This window comes from Pelobates fuscus, chromosome 1 (genome assembly GCF_036172605.1).
Source record: "Pelobates fuscus isolate aPelFus1 chromosome 1, aPelFus1.pri, whole genome shotgun sequence".
NCBI lineage: Eukaryota > Metazoa > Chordata > Amphibia > Anura > Pelobatidae > Pelobates > Pelobates fuscus.
In genome coordinates this window covers 308,512,956-308,536,471 of record NC_086317.1, presented here as the reverse complement: position 1 = coordinate 308,536,471, position 23,516 = coordinate 308,512,956, and the positions used below count along the sequence as shown (strand labels likewise).

At 42.7% G+C, this 23,516-nt stretch overlaps 1 protein-coding gene across 1 annotated transcript in view; it reads right to left on the bottom strand.

The window, feature by feature from the left end:
- LOC134594267 (interleukin-18 receptor 1-like) overlaps positions 1-10,660 on the bottom strand; it is a 29,449-nt gene extending 18,789 nt beyond the window's left edge. The window contains exons 1-3 of the mRNA XM_063444630.1: positions 10,581-10,660; positions 4,079-4,226; positions 2,427-2,492 (exon numbers count right to left, since the gene is read on the bottom strand). Of these exons, the coding sequence (XP_063300700.1) occupies positions 2,427-2,492; positions 4,079-4,196 (184 nt within the window). The 5' untranslated portion in view covers positions 4,197-4,226; positions 10,581-10,660. The remainder of the gene's footprint in view (positions 1-2,426; positions 2,493-4,078; positions 4,227-10,580) is intronic.
- Positions 10,661-23,516: the final 12,856 nt, after the last annotated feature.

The following is a 23,516-nucleotide window of genomic DNA, read 5'->3' as shown; positions in this document are numbered from 1 at the left end:
TCTCTCCTCCTCCGCGCCGTCCGTTCAGCACCTCGGTCAGCTCCCAGTGTAAGTCTCGCGAGAGCCGCGGCTCTCGCGAGACTTACAGTGGGAGCTGACAGAGGGAGCTGCACAGACCGCGCGGAGGAAGAGAGAGCTGACAGGAGCTGCAGGAAAGGTAAGTTACAGCTCTGCCAGCCCCCCTCTCCCCCCCACTGAACTGCCACTGGACCACCAGGGAAGGAGAGCCCCCCTCCCTGCCATATATCAAGCAGGGAGGGGGGACGAAAAAAAAAAAAATATAAATAAAATAAGAAATAATAAAAAAATAATAATAACAAAAAAAAGGGGTATAAGGACCACTATGGGAGGGAGGGGGGGTATAAGGACCACTATGGGAGGGAGGGGGGGTATAAGGACCACTATGGGAGGGAGGGGGGGTATAAGGACCACTATGGGAGGGAGGGGGGTATAAGGACCACTATGGGAGGGCGGGGTGGATAAGGACCACTATGGGAGGGAGGGGGGGGTATATGGACCACTATGGGAGGGAGGGGGGGTATAAGGACCACTATGGGAGGGAGGGGGGATAAGGACCACTATGGGAGGGAGGGGGGGTATATGGACCACTATGGGAGGGAGGGGGGGTATAAGGACCACTATGGGAGGGAGGGGGGTATAAGGACCACTATGGGAGGGAGGGGGGGTATAAGGACCACTATGGGAGGGGGTGGGATAAGGACCACTATGGGAGGGGAGGGGGAAGTAAGGACCACTAGGGGAGGGGAGGGTAAGGACCACTAGGGGAGGGGTGAGTCAGGACCACTGGGGGGGGAGTGAAGGAACACGGGGGTGGGGAGGTAAGGACCACTGAGGGAGGAGGAGGGGAAGTCAGGACATATGGGGGGGGGAGGGGGCGGCAAAACATTTTTTGCCTACGGCGGCAAATATCCTTGCACCGGCCCTGCACACACTGCATTCACACACTGCATTCATACACACACACACTGCATTCATGCACACACACACTGCACTCATACACACACTGCACTCATACACACACGCTGCACTCATACACACACACATACGCACACACTGCATTCATTATACACACACTGTAAATAAATATTCAATTAATATATTTTTTTTAGGATCTAATTTTATTTAGAAATTTACCAGTAGCTGCTGCATTTCCCACCCTAGTCTTATACTCGAGTCAATAAGTTTTCCCAGTTTTTTGGGATAAAATTAGGGGCCTCGGCTTATATTCGGGTCGGCTTATACTCGAGTATATACGGTATATACATTTCAAACTATTTAATTTTTTTATTTATTTGTTTAACAGTTGGGAAATAATGCAGTAAACTATTAGCATTAACATTTTTAGAGATTATCAGATGTTCTTATTATCACTATATTTACAATTTTAAACAAGATTTAAATAGAAATAGTCAAATAGTCTCTCTAATGGATGGATGAGTGGATGAGACAGACTTTATATCTTATATATTACATAGTTACATTATTACATAGTTACATAGCTGAAAAGAGACTTGCGTCCATCAAGTTCAGCCTTCCTCACATATGTTTTTGCTGTTGATCCAAAAGAAGGCAAAAAACCTAGTCTGAAGCGCTTCCAATTTTGCAATAAACTAGGAAAAAATTCCTTCTTGAACCCAAAATGGCAGTCAGATGTCTCCTTGGATCAAGCAGCTATTACCCCACTAATTAGAAATTGTATCCCTGTATGTTATGTTTTTGCAAGTATTTATCCAATTGCAGTTTAAACATCTGTATAGACTCTGACAAAACCACCTCTTCAGGCAGAGAATTCTATATCCTTATAGTTCTTAATGTAAAAAAAAATTACTTTTTTTTGCCTTAGATGAAATCTCCTTTCTTCCAGCCTAAATGTGTGACCTTGTGTGCAGGTGTATATTTGCACTAACTATGGCATCAATTTAATAACCTTCCAAATGATTTAATTGTGTTAGAAAAACTTTCCAAATAATTTTCCATCCCTTTAATGCTTACTTCTCTAGATAAACAATTTGGAAAGTTTTTAATCATTTGTAAAGCTTATTAAAGTGAGGCCTATATTTGCTTTTGTACAAACACACATATATATATATATATATATTGAAAAAGACCCGGTAGGGTCGAAACGTCGATTATTTGCTGTATGCCTATTCACTCTAAGTAAATCACAGTATATTTTTCGAAAGACCTGTGTGTGCATTCTAGATTTCTACAATATATAGATATAATTTAAACATATCCTCAAAACGTGTAATGCTTGCAATGTTTATTCCCTTCCTTACCATATTTGCACTCTGTTGATATTTAGGTAAATAGTTGGTTAAAGCCAAATAAGCAATGCGTGATCTCTATTACAGTATATGTTAGACACAAATTGCCTGAGTTTTAATAAATACACACATACATACCTAGTTCTATAACTGCAGTGACATTTTTCTCACCAGTAATTGTTGGTCTTACTATTTCTCCTTCATCTAAAAGCAATGAAATAAACCAATTAAATCAATACAGTTAATCATTATAAAGCAATGTTCCTTTCAAATATGTCATTGGGTTAAATAATCTAGAATTTTAGATTTCTGTAAAAATACTACAAAATAGCAAATCCTGTATATGCTTAGGCACTAGAAAGTGCTTTACCACTAACCCTAGGTGAACCTGACAATTTGAGATAAGTAATATGTATTTATTTGTTTGTTTGTTTAAAACATTATATATAACACTCTTGATCATTTTTAACATGTTAAAAATGTTTTCTTCTACTAGTCAAGCACTATTAAACTATACTCGGATCAATATGCTTGAAGAATTAGGATAGACTGTACAGTGTTCAGAAAGTTTATAATAGACCAGCGGTACAAACCAGTCCACAAGAAACCCCCAACAGTATAGGTTTTGTCAGTATCTCCATTGGAATAAAAAATAAAAATACATAAATTCTGGATTGTTGGTGGGCCAGGGGAACTGGTTTTGGAATCACTGCACTAGCTAATATATATTTTAGTTATTACCTGACAAGATTACAAAATAACTTTTTTTTGAAAGAGCTTATGCAAGGGAATAACTACTTTTAAATTCCAATGTAATATTTTTTATTTCTATAGAAGCATGGCATCATCTTGTGTATAATAGCCATTTTTGGTCTTGGTTTACCGGTAATATTTTCGCTAAGCTTTTCAAATTACGCAATATTTTTGGCTAAACTGGTAAATTATTTTTTTCAAAATATTAAAATATCAAAAAATATATCATCTATCAAACATATATCAACATATCAAAAAAATATTACAAATTTATCAAAATAGGAAATAATTAATAAAAAAAAATTGAATCATTTGAAAAGTTTGTCCAAAAATATTATATCAAGGCCTTTGTGAGTGGTGATTTGGTCAATGTCTTAAAATTTCCATAAATAATAAAGTTCACCCAACACAGAAAGAAACAAATCTTATAAAAAAACACAAATTAACTGAATAAATGAAAATATATCATAGTGATTCAAAAGGTACTATACTTAAAGCACTATGTTTTGTAGGCGTCTGTCTATAGTGGAAGATGCTCTCATGACAGACATGTAACTTTTGTTTCAGAAACAGTTTTCAGAGGATTTTATTTATCACAAAAAGTGAAAGTAAGTTGTGAAAAGGCAACATACTTTCACTCTCGCGGTTGAAACCTTTTCTTCTAGGCTTGCAATTTTAATAAATTCCTTATTCATTGGTAATTTCAATTCTTGTGGTTTATGACACTAATGACTGTGTACTGTCCTCAAATACAAATATGTTACATAACTGTACTGAAACGCAATTGTACTGAAACTCAACGAACAATCTTACTTCCTTCTATATTTAATTTCAAAACAACAACAAAAAATTAGATATTTTATTTGTCAGCAAGTATTACGTGATGGTTTCATTTCCAGTGCTGTTGTTGGGTAAAATAAGACCTGAACTCTCAATTCTGAGCTATAATATACAAGAGAGAAAAGTGTAAACAGTGTGAAAAGACAAAATAATTAGCCTTTAGCTTTTTTTTTTTATATATCGAAAACATTACGCACCTTTTACCACTAACTTTGTTCTCCTTGAGCTGCTATAACTTAGTCCATTGTGTGTTCGTGTAATGACAAATGCATATTCTCCTGCGTCTGACTGCTGTATGGAATCAAATGAAATCATATCGACCCCCTCAGCATACCATTCACAGTCCTACAATTGAATGAATATATATTCATTTTCACAATGCCCGTCAACCAGGAAATGTAGGTTAATTAATAATGATATGCTTATATTTACCTTATCACTTTTTCTGTTTTGTTCTTTCTAGCATCATTACATAAATGCAATATTACTGCATTGGTTAGCTACAAAATATGCACTTAAGAAAATTTAAAGTTTAAATGTATTGTGCAATTTATGTAGTACATATCAATATTTAACCTTGACTTGCAGAGAGTCCCAAGATGAAGAATGTCAACAGCAAGTAGTGTTATCTAATAAGAGCATACATTAGGTTGAGTAGACCCTGCCAAGAATGGGGTACATTGGCATTATTGCATGATTATATGCTAAATCCTAACTAACTAAATCCTAATTTTTGTGTCTATATCAGGTGTTTAAAAAAAAAAAAAAAAAACTATTACATTTTGTGAACTGGTGTTTAGAGAATGCATGTTCAGGTGAGTGCAGCCTTCCTGGTTTCATATGTATTTTTTTTATATATTTGGGAGTCCAGGCCAACTCCCTGGTTTTGCACCCCTCCTTATCACAGGTACCTCATTCCAGGACTCTATTTAACTTTGTTGACATTGGCTATTTTGACCTTAAATTAGAAATTCACTTTAAATCCTCACTTTAGTGAATAATCTGGTTTATGTTCACTATGAATTTCTGGTAATCCTCACTGCAGTGATTAACCCTGTGTAGTGTTAAACATTGAAATATTTCCTCTTTAAATACACGAATTTGCATCTGATTTCCCACATGTATTCACATGTAATTTAAAGATTTGTACAATTATCTCATATTTACTCAAGATATTACACTATTCCCATAGCTTAAAAATATGTACTAGTTGTGCACAGTATCCAATTGCAGACCAACCACACTAACATTACATGCACTTTCGGCCTAGTAAATTTTTAACAGAAGAAATTTAAGATGAGCATTTTACCTACCTTGTACCACACAATAGACGTGATTTCATTTGTGTATTCAGCATATAGGTCAACAGCAATCTTTGCATATGTTCCAGTATAATATTGTTGAGTATGTATACAAGATAAAGTAAAACAATTATCCTGATTTCTCTTGGAAATGTTTAGGATATGACGTCTGCTAATTTTGTTTCTTGAAAAAAAAAAATATATATATAAATATAAGATACCGGTACTGAAAAATTTTGAAATTAATTACAGATATTTTTTCCTGACAGAAAATTATTTAATTAGATATACTGTCAAAAGTGGACTCAAGAAACCTGTAGATGGTGATTTCACATAGATGTAGCGGTATAGCCTAGCACTTTAAAGGGAACACCATATATGTTTTAGTGTACCAACATTTCTATTACATCTCCAACAAAGAATAGAAGTATTTGGTTAAAATTTACAAAGTTTTATAGGAGTCATATACCATATGTGCACAAGTTTAAAAAAGGTCTCCTGTATATTCATGCAATGGATAGATTTCCCAATCATTTTAAAAGAATTTTGCCATGTCTGGAAAGAGAACGTTTTATCCATGTCCTTTTCCCAATCTTTAATAGTTTTTATTTTCATATTTTGATTTAGGGTATATACAAGTTTCCTAATCTTAGAAGGTATCTTTCCATGATCTCCAAGTAGAAGCTTATCTAAAGGTGATTCATTTATTATTAAAACTTTACGAAGATAATCCTCTATTCTTATATATGTAAATAGTTATTTATTATCAAGATTTGTTCCAATTTGAAGATCTAAAAGCTTGCAGATTTTACCAGCACAGTAAATACATTTTATTCTAGGTATGTGCATGGACAAAAAATTTGGTTCGGTTCGGATTTCTGAAATCCGTGTCTTCAGGAAATTCGGGACTTCGGTTCAGTTCAGCACTTCCGAAATTTGGGACTTCGGCAATTTGGCACTTCGGTTCGGTACTTCCACACTTCAGCAATTCGGACATTCGGAAGCATCTGAATGTCCGAATTGTCAAAATTAATCCGAATTTAAATTCGGACCGAAACTCATTGCACGTGTCTATTTTATTCTCATTAATCCTGCGTCTGACCAACCTGTCAAATTCAAATCTTGAATAAGTAATTTCAGAACTATCAATGGAGTATGTTTAGAAAGTTGTTTGTCTGAGATTAAGAGTTTCTTTATTGGCTCTACAGAGTAAAAGACTTGGTTGATAACTAAGTTGTCTATCTTCAAATTTCTATAGATGTTTTTATCTATCCTGTCAGGGTCCCACGGGCGGCTGTAAGGGGAGGCTGCAATCCGCTTGCAGCACTCACCCTCAGTTCTTCGCCGCCCGCGGTCTCCCCTTCCCCTACCTGTTGGCGAGCGGCGTTCTCACAGCCCCGGACGGCGCTTGCATCCTCCTTCTCGTCTCCCAGCGGCAGCATGTATAATGCTTCATACAAACGCCGGGGTCAGACACGTGACCCGGCGTTAAAGTCACAGCACTACAATCACAGTGAGAGGTACAGATATCTCCCACGTGTGATTGTTAATTCTGATTGGAAATTATCCAATCAGAATTAAACACAGGATTTAAATACTTACCTTGCCTGTCTCTCAGTGCCCTGTTGTGGTCTTTGATATCTGTATTGCTATTTGCTCGTGTGTCTCTCTGGTTACCGAATATTTGGCTTGTTATTCCGATTCTCCTGTATTCTCCATTCCTTTGACCTCGGCTTGTTTCTCGTTCTTCTGTTTTCTGGCTCCCTTTACTCGGCTTGTCTCCTGACTATTCTTAGTGTGCTTAACCCTGCCATTCTAAGGACCGGTATTGCACCCTTTACTATCTGTGACCTGTTAGTGTGTTAGGTTCCCGAATCGTGACATATCCAAAGTGAAAAGGATCAAATTTACCACACATCTTTCTTTCAAACATATACCAAGGTTTCGTTAAAAAATACATGTTTCCCTAGATAATGTGAAAACATAACAGTGTCGTGAATAAGAAAAACATTGGGAAAGGATAAATCCCCCCTTTGATGTTCTGGATAGCATTGTTTTATGCGCAATCCTAGTTTTTTTTCCATCCCAAACATAAAATACAAATAGTCTATGCAACAACCTCAGCATTATTTTGGGGACTCTAAGAGGTATTATACGAAAGAGATATTCTAACTTGGGAAGTAAATAGGATTTATGGGTATTAATCCCCTCAAGCCAAGAGAGCTATATTTTACTCCATTTATCTGTCAGACTTTTAAGCTCTTGGACAAGTATGTCATAGTTTTCCTGAAGCCATGAACTGACATTAAAATTTATCTTAGATGGAATTATTCGACCACTTAAATCCAGAGTTTTTGACCAGGAATTGACCTGCGAGTGTGTTAAATTCCTATGAAAAACTTTGGTCATATGTACTTTAATTTTATAGTTAGAAAGGTAACTATATTCATATATGTAGTTCATTACTGCTGGAAGGGACATTTCTAGAATCGTCAAGGTCAAAATTACATCATCGGCAAATAGTGTTCTTGGTCTGCTCAAAAAACACCTGAGATATTACGTGATAATCTCATATATGTCGCAAGTGACTTCATGGATAAAATATATAGGAGGAGGGGGGCGGAGCCTAACACCGCACCGGAGCAGACACCATTTCTCGGAGCTCCGAGAAAATAAACGACAATCCGCCGACATCGGGTCCACGAAACAACACCCGTGGTCTTAAAAGTTACCGCAGCATACGGGCAGACCTACCAGCTAGGCTGATGCCATTTTTCGCGGCACCCGGAGCGAAATCCCGAAAACGAGGCGTTAAGGCCTACCACACGGGCGGACAGCACGGAGACCGAGTGGAGTGGGACTGGCCGTGGCACTTACCTTCCACAGCAGACCAACAGATCAGCCAGCATAACGCAGGTGAGATGGGACGGAAAACCCCAAAACCGACCCCAGCCACAACAAAATCACGGCAGGACATTGGCCAACTGCTACAAACACCCAGGGTGGTAAAAACACCCACTCCCCGTGAGGCCTCACCTGCGCCCTCAGACGATGACTATATCCATGACAGTCCCCCACCAGGCCCATATAGACCAGAACCCTCTCAGACACCAGAGGACAGCACCCCAGCCACGAAGGGTGACATCCAGAATATGCTGTCAGGCCTCCAACGTAATCTTAAACAAATGTGGGAAGCAGACTTGGCAGCGCTCACCACCCAAGTGCAAGCAGTGACAGCACGCACCCAAGCAACAGAGGGGGACATAATGGACTTAAAACACAGCATACACACAATGGACAGCACGATTCGACAACTGCAAACCGCCCAAGAAAATCTCTCCAACCAAGTCCATTTACTGGACGACAGGAGCCGACGTAAAAATATAAAAATCAGAGGGGTACTGGAGACTGTACCACTAGAGGAACTACCCCACTACATTAGACGCCTGGTGTCAGAGGTATTGCCGACAAGACAGGCTAAATCTTTTATATTTGATGGGGTATACAGGATTTCCAAATCGCCACAGGCTCCCAGCGCAGCCCCAAGGGACATTATACTCAGATGTCAAACAATGTCAGACAAACTTGGGCTACTGGCGGCACTTCGGGGGAAGACCCCATTGGAATTTGAGTCTTGCCGACTCTCATTTTTTCAGGACTTAAGCAGATCCACACTCCTGTGGCGCAGGGACATGCAACCGGTAACCAAACCACTTCACGCAGCTGGAATACCTTACAAATGGGCAACCCCCAGAACCTTATGGGTGACTGTAAATGGAGTACAACACAAGGCTACGACCCCCCAAGACGGTCACACTATACTGGGCACACTGGGACTCTCAAGCCAAACCGACACGACAGCTCCACATCCTCGCCCTCAACCGAAGACAGCGGACAAAGACACAGTCTTTCGACCCAGGACAACGGGGCTCCCACAGACATGAAATGGGCCACCACTTCAGCATCGCCCGTGCGATCCACTGGTCTAATTCCGACCATACAGAACTGCTCTCTCTCTTAATACTGTTTAATAAGTTTACTTTAACTTTCATTATGCTTTAGAAACTGCAAAAGCACTGCTCCCCGAAGGCGGAGAAATCACCCTCACAGAGCTGACCTTAACTGCTCCGGCGATAACCCCCCCCCCCCCCCTCACCCCTGGGACATGGGGACAAGCACACTTGGAGCCATCAATAGCTAAGCCACACCATGCCGCGACTAGCGCTATAGCGAACTAGCGGCGTGCACCCCTAGGCTCCACATTACACAGGGCTGAAATAGATGTACCTTTTCAAAAATCGACAACAGCGCTAACACATAGACCTAGTAATTCACGAGGACACACACCGACCCCACCGCCATCACTCGTTATGACATTTCAGTATGTACTGTTACGCTCTCTGTTATGTTAATATGTTATGTCTCTTGTTTTATGACGTGCCGCACACGCAGAGAAGTCTCTCACCCTAACCAGCCCTCACTCTAAGCAGCATACATATGCTCCCTATAATAGTGTAAAGCAGACGACACTAGGCCACTTCCTCACGACCTGACCTCTCCTGTACACACGTACAAGCTCTAGAAAGGTACGCAGAAAAGTACCAGGTGATAAGTGACTCATGTGTTATGCTGTATAATGTATCTTGATATACCAAAATGTGCCATATTTAATCACGCTACACCACTGTTGTATCCTGCTGTACACAAAAGAGTATGTGTTAGTTGTTGTGGCAACGCAGACTCTGATGTATTTCTGTGCACGAAAAAATAAAAATTTACAAAAAAAAAAAAATATATAGGAGGAGCGCTAATGGACAGAATTGTTGATTCCATTCACAATGGAAATATAGCCCTTTTCAATACTCGCAGTCAATCCCTGCTACCCATCACTGTTTAAGATAACTTGGAAGAATAAGTCTAAACAGCATAGAGAGACCTGGCTGCAGGGGATGATCGTTCATTTTGAACATTGAGAAATTAACCATGAGTTGGCACCAGGGGACTCTAGATACCATAATTACTTCAATAAGATGGTGTGTTTATGATGCCATTAAATGGAACTTGCCAGGGCCAAAACTAATTTTGCTTTTTAAAGATCATCCTATTTTATGTATACATTGTGCTAGAAGGTTTGCTAGCAAATATATAGATTGAGAGGAAAACCTTTTGAAAAACAAGTCTTTCCCCACCTGTTAATCAATTCTTCAGCATAGACTCTATGCCAAAGACTTGATTGATAAGGTCGTGCAGTAGGGAACCTCCACGGGTGGTCCTTCTGCTCTTCATGTATAGCAACACATCTGCTGTATTGTTAAGGAAGGTCGCTAGCCAACTCTGCTAGTTCTGGCTCGGCAGTATAGTATTGTTGCTTTTATAATAATTTAAAATGTTTACTTACTGGATAGCACAGCTATATTCTCCGGAATCATTTAATTGTAATGGCCAAAACTCAAGTGTATCTCCTTTAGCAATTATCCTGTTGTTCACATTTGCAGAAATATTCACTTTGTTGTTTGAATCTGTGTGTTTGTACCAAGTAATATAACTTTCATTATTCGTCAAGGTATTTTGAATTAGTTTGGCATCTATCCAGCTGCATTTGACAATATGGAATTCATCCTCAACAGCACATTTAGATATCACTTGGTTGAACCCTACAAGAAATACAAAAAGCAGAACAGGTAAACATTTTGTGTATTGTATTGTTTAACAGATAAAACTAGTTAGCCATAAAGCATAGGTGTTGCTGCAGAGCTTTGTCTATAACTAATGACAGCATGCACTGACAGAGGGGTGCAGTATAACAATAACAACTAAAAACTGGCAGATTATACACATACAACCAAACCACTATGATGAAGAAAACTTGTCAAACTGTATCAGTGCTCTATAGCTATGGTTGCTTCTAAGTGTGTGTGGTTGGAGATATTCTTGAGAGTGTTGCTTCTAAGTGTGTGTGGTTGGAGATATTCTGGAAATAAACTGGAGGTAATATGAGGTATTCAGGAGGATAAATAAAAAGTTAAGATTTGTTTGATTTAAACTATTTACCTCATTGGGATGGCAGACTTAGTTCAGTGTAATAGTTGCTATGCATTTGTTTCACGTTCCACTATTTGGAGGTTTGGTTGTTGTCTAATCTGTAGACAGTTGTCTATATTGCGGCAGGAGATTGTATTTTTGAAGTCTGAGATTTGTAAATTATCTGGTAAACAAAATCAGGCTGGAACTGCTGCAAAGCCACTGCCACAGAGACATACTAGGAATGGCAGATGGATTACTGTAGAATCTGGTAGACTTAGAGTTGTGGACGAAAGGCATATTGCACAGTTTGTTGCTCTACATAACTCATTTTCTGCACTTTCAGAGTGTATTGGTGTCATGGAGACAGGCACTGAGGCTAGTGGTGTTGTGCAGAGAGGCACTGAGGCTAGTGGTGTTGTGCAGAGAGGCACTGAGGCTAGTGGTGTTGTGCAGAGAGGCACTGAGGCTAGTGGTGTTGTGCAGAGAGGCACTGAGGCTAGTGGTGTTGTGCAGAGAGGCACTGAGGCTAGTGGTGTTGTGCAGAGAGGCACTGAGGCTAGTGGTGTTGTGCAGAGAGGCACTGAGGCTAGTGGTGTTGTGCAGAGAGGCACTGAGGCTAGTGGTGTTGTGCAGAGAGGCACTGAGGCTAGTGGTGTTGTGCAGAGAGGCACTGAGGCTAGTGGTGTTGTGCAGAGAGGCACTGAGGCTAGTGGTGTTGTGCAGAGAGGCACTGAGGCTAGTGGTGTTGTGCAGAGAGGCACTGAGGCTAGTGGTGTTGTGCAGAGAGGCACTGAGGCTAGTGGTGTTGTGCAGAGAGGCACTGAGGCTAGTGGTGTTGTGCAGAGAGGCACTGAGGCTAGTGGTGTTGTGCAGAGAGGCACTGAGGCTAGTGGTGTTGTGCAGAGAGGCACTGAGGCTAGTGGTGTTGTGCAGAGAGGCGCTGAGGCTAGTGGTGTTGTGCAGAGAGGCACTGAGGCTAGTGGTGTTGTGCAGAGAGGCACTGAGGCTAGTGGTGTTGTGCAGAGAGGCACTGAGGCTAGTGGTGTTGTGCAGAGAGGCACTGAGGCTAGTGGTGTTGTGCAGAGAGGCACTGAGGCTAGTGGTGTTGTGCAGAGAGGCACTGAGCTTAGTGGTGTTGTGCAGAGAGGCACTGAGCTTAGTGGTGTTGTGCAGAGAGGCACTGAGCTTAGTGGTGTTGTGCAGAGAGGCACTGAGCTTAGTGGTGTTGTGCAGAGAGGCACTGAGGCTAGTGGTGTTGTCAGGGCCGGTGCAAGGATTTTTGCCGCCCTAGGCAAAAGTAAAGTTTGCCGCCCCCCCCCCCCCCCCCCATATGACATCACAATGCCCCATGTTAACTAACGCAAGTGCTGCAGTGCCGCCGTGTTTACATTAAAAGGCCTGCAGGGACAGGCTATAGACACCAGAACCACTACATTAAGCTGCAGTGGTTCTGGGGACTAAAGTGTCCCTTTAATGTGAGGTAAATTAGAGATTAGTGCCACGAATAATATACTAGATTGCCTACTTACAATCAGATGAGGATGGTGATGGGCTCTAGCTGCAGTCTGGCTCCACTCGTCTAGTGTATAACAGGCTCTCTGGAGGCTGTTTGTGTTCTGGGAGAACGGAAAGCAGCTCCATTTTTTTAAAGGCCCTTTACACAGCTCATGGTCTGGGCCCCAGGGTCCACCTTCATGTTCCACCAAATAGTTTGTTCACAGGAGTAGGGGATGTCCTGATATGTGTGTAAGGAATGCATTGTGTGAATCTGTGTTTGTATGTGTAAGGGCTGCAATGTGTGTTTCTGTGTATGTACGGGATGCAGTGTGTGCGTCTGTAAGGGGTGCATTGAGTGTGTGTAAGGAATGCATTGTGTGTTTCTGTGTGTGTAAGGGATGCATTGTATGTAAGGGTTGAATTGCTTGTGTGTGTGTGTCTGTGTGTGTAATGCATTGTGTGTTTTTCTGTGTGCAAGGGGTGCATTGTGTGTGTGTGATGGACGTCGATCTCTCCCTCCTCCCTTGTCACTCTCTTCTCCCCCTCTCCCTCCCTCGTCACTCTCTTCTCTCTCCCCCCTTGTCCCTCTCTTCTCCCCCCCCTTGTCCCTCTCTTCTCTACCCCCCTTGTCCCTCTCTTCTCTCCCCTCCTTGTCCCTCTCTTCTCTCCCCCCCTTGTCCCTCTCTTCTCCCCCCTTGTCCCTCTCTTCTCCACCCTCTTGTCCCTCTCTTCTCCACCCTCTTGTCCCTCTCTTCTCCCCCCTCCCTTGTCACTCTCTTCTCCCCTGCGTGTCCCTCTCTTCTCCCCCCTCCCTTGTCACTCTCTTCTCCCCTCCCCACTCTCATTCCCCCTCCTAACCCCGTCAATTCCACTCCCTGTCAATTACTTCCCCCCACCTTGTCAATTTATTTCCCCTCCCTTTCAATTTATTCCCCCACCCTGCCTGTCCATTTATTCCCCCACCCTCCCTGTCCATGTATCCCCCCCTCCCTGTCCACCCTTCCCCTCCCTCCCTGTCCACTTATCCCCCCCCCTCCCTGTCCACTTATCCCCCCCCTCCCTGTCCATTTATTCCCCCCCCTCCCTGTCCATTTATTCTCCCTGTCCATTTATTCCCCCCCTCCCTGTCCATTTATTCCCCCCCTCCCTGTCCATTTATTCTCCCTGTCCATTTATTCCCCCCCCCTCCCTGTCCATTTATTTCTCCCCCCTCCCTCTCCATTTATTTCTCCCCCCTCCCTCTCCATTTATTTCTCCTCCCCCCCACTCTCTCCATTTATTTCTCCTCCCCCTCCCTCTCCATTTATTTCCCCCCCTCCCTCCCTCTCCATTTATTTCTCCTCCCCCCCACTCTCTCTCCATTTATTTCCCCCCCCTCCCTCCCTCTCCATTTATTCCCCCCCCTCCCTCTCCATTTATTTCCCCCCCCTCCCTCCCTCTCCATTTATTTCCCCCCTCCCTCCTTCTCCATTTATTTCTCTCCCCCCCCCTCCCTCCCTCTCCATTTATTCCCCCCCCCTCCCTCCCTCTCCATTTATTCCCCCCCCCCTCCCTCTCCATTTGTTTCCCCCCTCCCTCCCTCTCCATTTGTTTCCCCCCTCCCTCCCTCTCCATTTATTTCTCCTCCCCCCCACTCTCTCTCCATTTATTTCCCCCCCCTCCCTCCCTCTCCATTTATTCCCCCCCCCTCCCTCTCCATTTATTTCCCCTCCCTCCCTCTCCATTTATTTCCCCCCCCCTCCCTCCCTCTCCATTTATTTCCCCCCTCCCTCCCTCTCCATTTATTTATCTCCCCTCCCTTTATTCCCCCCCCTCCCTCCCTCTCCATTTATTTCTTCCCCCCCCCCCCTTTATTCCCCCCACCCTCCCCTACCTATGTTGTAGCGTGGCCGAGCTCTGTACTGTCCGCGGGTACAGGGAGCATTTGTTTCCTGTACCCGGCCGGACTAAAAGGAAGTGAACACTCAGTGTTCACTTCCTGTTAGTCCGTCCGGGTACAGGAGACAAATGCTCCCTGTACCGGCGGATCATACAGGGCTGGCCACGCTACAGTGAGGGAGTGACAGGAGGGAGCGCTGAGCGCTTCCCTCCTGTCAGCTCCTCTCTTCATGCTGCGCCCGGGCGGTGCGCCCTCATGGACGCACCAGCCCGGGCGAAGCTGCAGCTGCCTGAGGCTCTCTGCAGAGCGCTCGGGCGGCTGCAGCATTAGGGGGGCCGGCGCTCCTGGCGGCGCCCCTTCCTAAGGGGCGCCCTAGGCGGCTGCCTAGTCCGCCTTAATGGTAGCGCCGGCCCTGGGTGTTGTGCAGAGAGGCACTGAGGCTAGTGGTGTTGTGCAGAGAGGCACTGAGGCTAGTGGTGTTGTGCAGAGAGGCACTGAGCTTAGTGGTGTTATGCAGAGAGGCACTGAGCTTAGTGGTGTTGTGCAGAGAGGCACTGAGCTTAGTGGTGTTGTGCAGAGAGGCACTGAGCTTAGTAGTGTTGTGCAGAGAGGCACTGAGGCTAGTGGTGTTGTGCAGAGAGGCACTGAGGCTAGTGGTGTTGTGCAGAGATGCTTGAAGACTATGGTGAGGCCTAATAGAAAGCAGTTGTTGTTGGGGGATTCCATCATAAGAGGTGTGGAGATGGACAATGGTGGTCTTGTGAGGTGTCTTCCCGGAGCTACTGCTCACAGAGACAGGAGACGTATCTGTAATATTGTTAAGCAAGCAAAGCAGGAAGGGTAATTGGATGTACTTGTCCATTTAGGGACAAATAACTTGTTTTGCAATGAGGTTTCAGAGGTTAAGGACGTTTTTAGTGTTTTTGCAAATGATATACGGCAGCTGGCTTCCACACTGTCATTCTCTGAAGTTCTGCCTGTGCATAACACTCAGAATGACAGGCGGATGTGTATTAGAGACTTTAACTTGTGGCTTGGTGAATGGTGTCGGGAGCAAGGATTTGGCTTTATTTCTCATGGTAGCTCCGTTTGGTAGCTAGTGCTACAAGCCCATCCTTCAATATAACTAGCACCTTACACATATGCAATGCAACCCCTATATTATTTCACTATGGGTGTTAGTGGGGGCCTCATGTTTAACCTCCCTGGCGGTATTCCCGAGCGTGACTCTGGGTTAATTTTCGCTGCCAGAAGCGGTAACCCCGAGTCACGCTCGGGGTAGATAAGATTTACTGACCTCCGCCGCGATCCGCATCGGGAAGACTGCCTCACAGCCCAGGCAGCCCTCCCACGGCAAATCAGGACCCCGGGGGCCATGTGATCGCTCTCAAAGAGCGATCACATGGCCCTCTATAGCTGGCTGTGGATCTGCCAGCAGGGGGACTGTTTGAAATATCAGACAGTCCCCCTGCTGGTGGGAAGTATAAAAAAATAAAAAAAGACAAGTGTAAAAATAAATTAAATATATTTTATATATATATATATATATATATATATATATATATATATATGTATATATATATATATATAATAGATGTACATATATATATTATATATAAATACGTATAATTAAAATAATAAATAAATAAAATAATAAAATAAATAAAAATATTGAAACAAAATTTAATATAAATTATATATGCATATGTAATTTCATTCTAACTGTATTTTGTTATTAATATATATATATATATATCGGTAACAAAATACACTTAGAATGACATTCTATATATATCTATATATATATAAAATACAAATAAGCACAAATATATATATATAGATAAATACATATAATTACATAAAAGATTACATTAGTATACACGTAGAATTTAAATACCTATAAATGCATATATATTAAAATTCTACATGTATATTTAAATAATCTTTTAACGTAATTATGTGATTTGATTAATTAAAATTTGATTGACATGCCTGACATGGGGGCGGAACTGGGCGGGTAATTCAAATGCAAAAAAATGGTACCGCTTTTGGTACAAAATTCCTGACATAATCATACCGCCAGGGAGGTTAATTTTTGCCTAAAGCCTCACAAAGTGTAGAGCCACCACTATAAAGACTAAAATGTTATCTGTATGGGAGAGCTTGATTTCTAATATTCTTTTGGCAAATATACTAGCTACATGCTTTATGACTCAAAGTAAGAGACAGACGATAAAGATCTTACATGAGGTCTGAAATGAATCATTGCTTCTCTCTAAATCTCTGGGGTTTGCGAATTTTCAGCCCAGCTTGTAGTGAATGCCCTAAATTGGTTAACGGGAAGTTGTTAAGATAAAATTATAAGCTGATATTCTTCCATACACTCACCTGTAAAGGAATCTACCTATGGAGGCCATGTGGCTGTATGCTGGTTTGTTTCAAGTGGAAAGAAGCAATTCAGTATATAGTGTATATATTTTATGATTTGCTACTGCTTGCTGGTGCATTAGTGTGCTTTTCAAGACACCTCCACTTGATCTTACATTTTTTGTTGTTGTTGTCAATCTTTCTTTTATTGTGACAAAGTATAACTTTACAGAATAAAGAGAATGGGTAATAGCAGGTAAGTATAGTGCAGGTGTATAATTGTGGAAAACAGTATAACCTTGAGCATAACAGCCTCTTTTTTAATATTCAACAAGATAATACTTTCGCACACGTGGCTTCTGCCCAAAAGATTCTTCACTTAACAAGTAATATGCATATTAACGTTAGGCTGATGGTGACTGGCCCATTGCTTTTGCCGCCTAACGCGGATGGAAGTATTAAGGGGTTACCGAGGGCAGACCCATAAGGGTTACATGCTTAAATCCACCTAGGTGCCTCATATGTGGCCTTGTAGTGGCGAGTAGGTAAGTATATATTTAAAAGAAACAAGTCTTAAAACCAACATATGTACATGAAACGAAAATAGAATAGAAGGCAATACATGAGAGAGTGAGACCATATATTCCCAGAGATAAGCTTGTGAAGTGGCTCGCTATGCACGGTGTGCATGTGCTGGTATGGTAAGTACCCCCGAGCTACCATGTTCAGCTGATATGGGTTAGCATGGAGATTAATGGCAGCATTGGGATGATAGCCCCCCGACAGGTTAGTCTGTGGGCAGTGTGTGTCATATAGGCTTAGAAGTGAAGGATAATATATAAAGATAGGTAGAGAGTTCAAGTCAACTTTAGTGGGTAGTCGTTACTCGGCCCTGCAGTCCAATTTTCCATTATTGGTGCGATGTGTCTAGGTCTCGGGTCCCTGCGTCAGCCGATTCAACAGCTGGGCACTGTCAGAGCAGGGCCTCTCCCCAGCTCCAGGTCTTGTGTGAGTTCGACATCTTTGCTCCACAGACTTGGGTGCTCAGTGAGGCCTCTCCCTTTATGGGTGCTGTCGAAGGACCTGATGTTCGTTTGCTGCCAGTGGCGGGTGGCATTCCTGCATAGTGGTCAATGTCCTGGAAGGGGTGTCCTGGTGACCTCTGGCCGTGGTGGGCGCGTGTTTCGAGTATTGAGGGCTTGGCTTGTTGCTTTGCCCAAACAAAGCCTATTCCACCCCATGACCTCTGCCTTCTTCGCTACCACGGTCTAGATAGGGGGCAATTGGGAGGTGCACTGCTTCAGCTTCTCCCAAAAGCGGCAGAGTATGTCATCCAGTTGCTCGTGCAGAGCTTGAGAGGGTGTAGGGCTCAAGGTGGAGGCCGCCATTTTGCTGGGCCCATCGCAAGCAGAGTGAGGGCTATTATGGGCCTCAGGGGCCAGTTGCAACGCATGAGCCAGGTCGGTGGGGATCGGGATAACCCCTGCCAGTCCATAGGGGGGAAAGGAGGCACTTCTGTAGAGCAGCCGAGAGTCCTGGCGGCGGGAAAGCAGCCTTCTCCCCCATGTCACCCATGCATCTAGGCCTCAAGAGTTTCTCGTCAGAGTAGGCCTAGGAAACCACTTGTGTTGCATCAGCATGTAGGTCGCAAAGTCCCCTGACGTGTGTCGGTCTGCTTTTGCCCGTTTTAAGCTGCAGCTCGGGTAAATTCAAAAGAATTGTCAGTGTCTCACAGGAGCTGTTGCAACCTGCATCCGCTGTGCTCGGCGGTTAGGCCCTGCCCACACATGATTTTACATTTAGTTTATGACTTAGGGTTTTCCACATGTCTAAATGCATACATAATTTCACTTGAGTCAAACTATTCACACAGTCATTTCATTTACTTCAAAACACAGCTAGGTTTCAAAACCACATACCACTTTTCAAGATTAGATCTGCCTCTATATTTCTATTAGTTTTAATTTCAATTATATGTTTAGTACAATTTCAATATATATCTAGTAGTGCCATTGTCACACATTGTTGCATTTATGCTAAACTTTGGTTTGCCTATTGTAGTTCATTTTATTATTCAGCACTATTCATATGGCTCTCACTATAAAAAATAAAAAAGGGGCCTGCAGTAAATTATACAAGGATTCCCAAAGTCATTCTAACAGTGAACAATAAATCAAATGTGCCAAATAATGATTACTTATTGTATTGGATAAGCTTACATGCAGGCAGGGGCAGATTGGGGGCTTTGGGGTCCCCGGGCAAAATTAGATCCCAGGCCCTTTGAAGACCAAATATATGTGCATTAAATAAAAGTTAAAGATAACTGATATAATACAGCATTCCTTTGGATGTGTACAGTGTGACGACCTGTGTATCAATGCATGTTTGTATTTGAGTCTGTATAAATGCACTTGTGCATGTCTGGATGACTACATGTGCTTTTTTGTATATAGTGTCAGCGTGAATGCATATGTGTATTGAGTGTTAGTGTGTGTCTGCATGTGCGGGGGTGTGGAACATTAAAATAAATGTACTTGTCCACGGGAGTAAAGTAGTAGCCAATATACTTATCCATTATGACAATCTGCTTGTCCTGACAAAAAATAATATAAATTACAAAGATTGGGGGCCCTTGCCTAGAGCCATGGACATTGACAGGGCTATTTGCTAAACCCATTTGGCAAAAATAGCTAATCTAGAAATATTCTCTAACTTTTTTTTAATATTACAATTTGGATTTTGCAAAAATTCCAAATATATATTTGGTTTCTCCCTTTGTCATAGTGTGCTTGCTACGTGTCTTGTGTGCTGCCTATATGTATGCACTGTGTGCATGTGTGCTACTTGTATGTATGCAATGTGAGGGGGGACAAACAAAATGTAAAAAAACAAATATTAAAAAAAATTAAAACAAATTAAAATGCCCCCCCCATTTTACACGCATTACATACCTACACAAACACTCACTGCACAAACAAACACACTACACACACACACTCTGCATTCATTATATACGCACACTACACAAACACACTGAATTCACTATTTACACACTACACAAACACACACTCTGCATTCATTATATACACACACTGCATTCACTATACACACACTACACAAACACACACACTGCATCCACTACACAAACATACACTGCCTCCACTACACAAACACACACACTGCATTCACTAATCAAATACTCTCACTGCATCCACTACACACACATATATTCTTGAAAACATAAACCATTACGACTGGCATGTATTTTGTGCATTTACCTTAATAAAAAAAGATTTGCAAAAAAATAAATAAATAATAAACATGCTCAGTTAACAGTAGATTTGTGTAGAAATCATTTATTTTTTCAAAATGGTAAATGTACAAAATATCGGTATCAGTAAGTTATCGGCTATTGGCCTGAAACTTCACAGATTATCGGTATCGGCTCTAAAAAATCAATATCAGTCGATCCCTAATAAAAGTCAGTACAATATAGAAGGCAGATTGCCAGGAAGAAAATTCTAATTGAATTAACCCCTTAAGGACCAAACTTCTGGAATAAAATGGAATCATGACATGTCACACATGTCATGTGTCCTTAAGGGGTTAAGCTTGTTAATTTACCATTGCTCCACTTCATATCCAGCTTTTTTTTTTTATGTGTGATATAACGTGATTTCTAATAACAAGACAGGCAGTTTTAATTGTCTTTTTGCAGAGATGGTCATTTAGAACAGTGCTGCAACCCAGCTGGGTGAAAATTAATTTAGCATCCAACCACAGTCAGGGTTTAAGAAATGGCATAATACTCATATAAAGCATTTGTTTAGAAAATGTTATTAGCCAAAGCCAGGCATCAAAATAATTTTAAATTAATTAATATTACTACTGCTAGACCTCTCAGAAAAAGAGGTGCCAACACACTTATGGCACCATAACCACTAAACAAAATACAGATTAAGGAACAGCATGCACACAAAAATACAGTTTTACATTTTACAAGTCTACTTAAAATCACCTATCTTAGCAAACATATATAGGGATTCAGTTACACCACATGCCGATATCGTGTTAAGCCCACCACTTCTTCACAGTAACCCAATATTGATGGGTCCTACACTAATTTTAATATGGGAGATGAACATGCTAACTAAAATGTTTACTACTTAAACTGCTTCCAGAGACTCTCTCCAATATATGCTTTCCTGTGGTCACATCCAAACAGACACGTATAATGGATGGGTGGGGTGACAACCCAGTAGGAATCTGGTCTGGATTCAAAATCTTCACAGAAAAAAAGGGAACTGAGAGGCACACCTGTTACATGCATTTCTAAGTAGTGATGTTGTCATAAAGACCAAAACATATGGAAAAAACAGATTACCATATTTTTCGCTCTATAAGACGCACTTTTTCCCCCCTCAAAAGTAAGGGGAAATGTCTGTGCGTCTTATAGAGTGAATGTGTAAGTTTCTTACCTGTACAGGAACACCGCACACCGTGGTACAGGAACTTAAATTTCAGTTTCCGTTTTCCGGCCGGAATGAAAGGAAGTGTGCACTTAGTGTGCGCACTTCCTTTCAGTCCGTCCGGAAACTGAAATTTAAGTTCCCGTACCGCAGTGCACGCTGTTCTGCCGATACACGCTACAATACAGGTAAGTAAACCTACCGGGGACCAAGGGTGTAAGAGAGGGGCACTAAGGAACACTATAGGAAGAGGGGGAAAGATCACTATGGGACAAGGGGAGGGGGGGGGCACTATGGGATGAGGGGGAAGAGCACTATTGGACAAGGGGAGGGAGGGAGAACACTATTGGATGGGTGGATGGGGGAACACTATGGGATGAGGGGAGGGGGGAGAACACTATTGAACAAGGGGAGGGGGGGAAGAACACTATGGGACAGGGGAGGGAGGGAGAACACTATTGGACAAGGGGACGGGGGAGAACACTATTGGACAAGGGGAGGGGGAGAGAAAACTATTGGACAAAGGGAGAGGGGAGAACACTATTGGACAAGGGGAGGGGGGGAAGAACACTATGGGACAGGGGAGGGAGGGAGAACACTATTGGACAAGGGGACGGGGGAGAACACTATTGGACAAGGGGAGGGGGAGAGAAAACTATTGGACAAAGGGAGAGGGGAGAACACTATTGGACAAGGGGAGGGGGGAAACTATTGGATGAGTGGAGGGGGGAACACTATTGGACAAGGGGAGGGGGGGAGAACACTATGGGACAGGGGAGGGTGGGTTAAAAATCACTATGGGATGGGGGGTTAAAGATCACTATGGGACATTGGTGGGGGATTAAAGATCGCTATATGACAGGAGAGGGGAGTGGGTGGTAAGGAACACTATGTGACAGGGGAGGGGGGGTGTTAAGAAACACTATGGGACAGTTTGTTCAGAATATTTTTTTTCTGGGTTTCCTCCTCTAAAAACTAAGTGCGTCTTATGGTGTGGTACGTCTTATGAAGCGAAAAATACGGTAAGAAATAGCATGCACAAAAACAAATACAGTTTTTCAGATAGGTGATAGCTAAAGCAGCCTTGTAAAATTTTCTCCCATCAATTCTATCAGGTGGGCACAACGCTAATGTGGCATGCCGTCTTATTTGGGCATAATCTGTGTCCATTTCCAATATGGGAAATAAAGTTGATTCCCTGATACTGGATATTGAGACTGCTTACCATCACAGGCTACCATACATCCTTAGACGGTGATTGTACCATCCATGCTGATTACAGCAGAGCTCTTACAAGAATTAGCATTGTAGCACTTTTAGCATTTTGATTGAAATCTATATTTTATTACTTTCATATTGCACTATTCATTGTTTATTTCAGTTTTTCTCTGAATCTTTGGAATACAATATAAAGAATCTAAATTAAGCTATGCATAAATATATTTCTGTCTGCAGGGGACTGACCAGGCAGCCATGGGCCCAGCCGCACAGCCATGGTCCAGCTGGAGAGATTAGAGATCTCTCCAACTGGAACGGCAAAATTAAAATAATAAAATCTCTTTCATTAATAGAGCGCAGGGCCCCAGGAACCTACCGCTCTGCACATTACCCCCCTCTTCCCTCCCACTAAATGAGATCTGGCAGCATTACCTGCTCTCTGCCAGATCTCCTTCTTGCTGTCCCGTGCGGTGCACTGTGTGATGGGGAGAGATGGGGCTAGGAAGTGACTTCATTTCCTGCACTCTCCTCACACACAGAGCCCTTTCCAGCCAGCGAGGGGAAGGAGCAGCAGCCTGGGAGAGACGAGAGGTAGCAAGATAAAGGTAGGAAATAAGGAGAAGATGGGGAAAGCAAACAGGGAGCATAGGGAATATGGGGAGTCACTCCCTCACTCTGTCACTCCCTCCCTCACTCTGTCCCTACTCGCCCCCTCCCTTACTCTGTCTCTAGTCACCCCCTCCCTCCCTTACTCTGTCACTAGTCACCCCCTCCCTCACTCTGCCACTAGTCACCCCCTCCCTCACTCTGCCACTAGTCACCCCCTCCCTCACTCTGTAACTATTCACCCCTCCCTCACTCTGTCACTAGTCACCCCCTC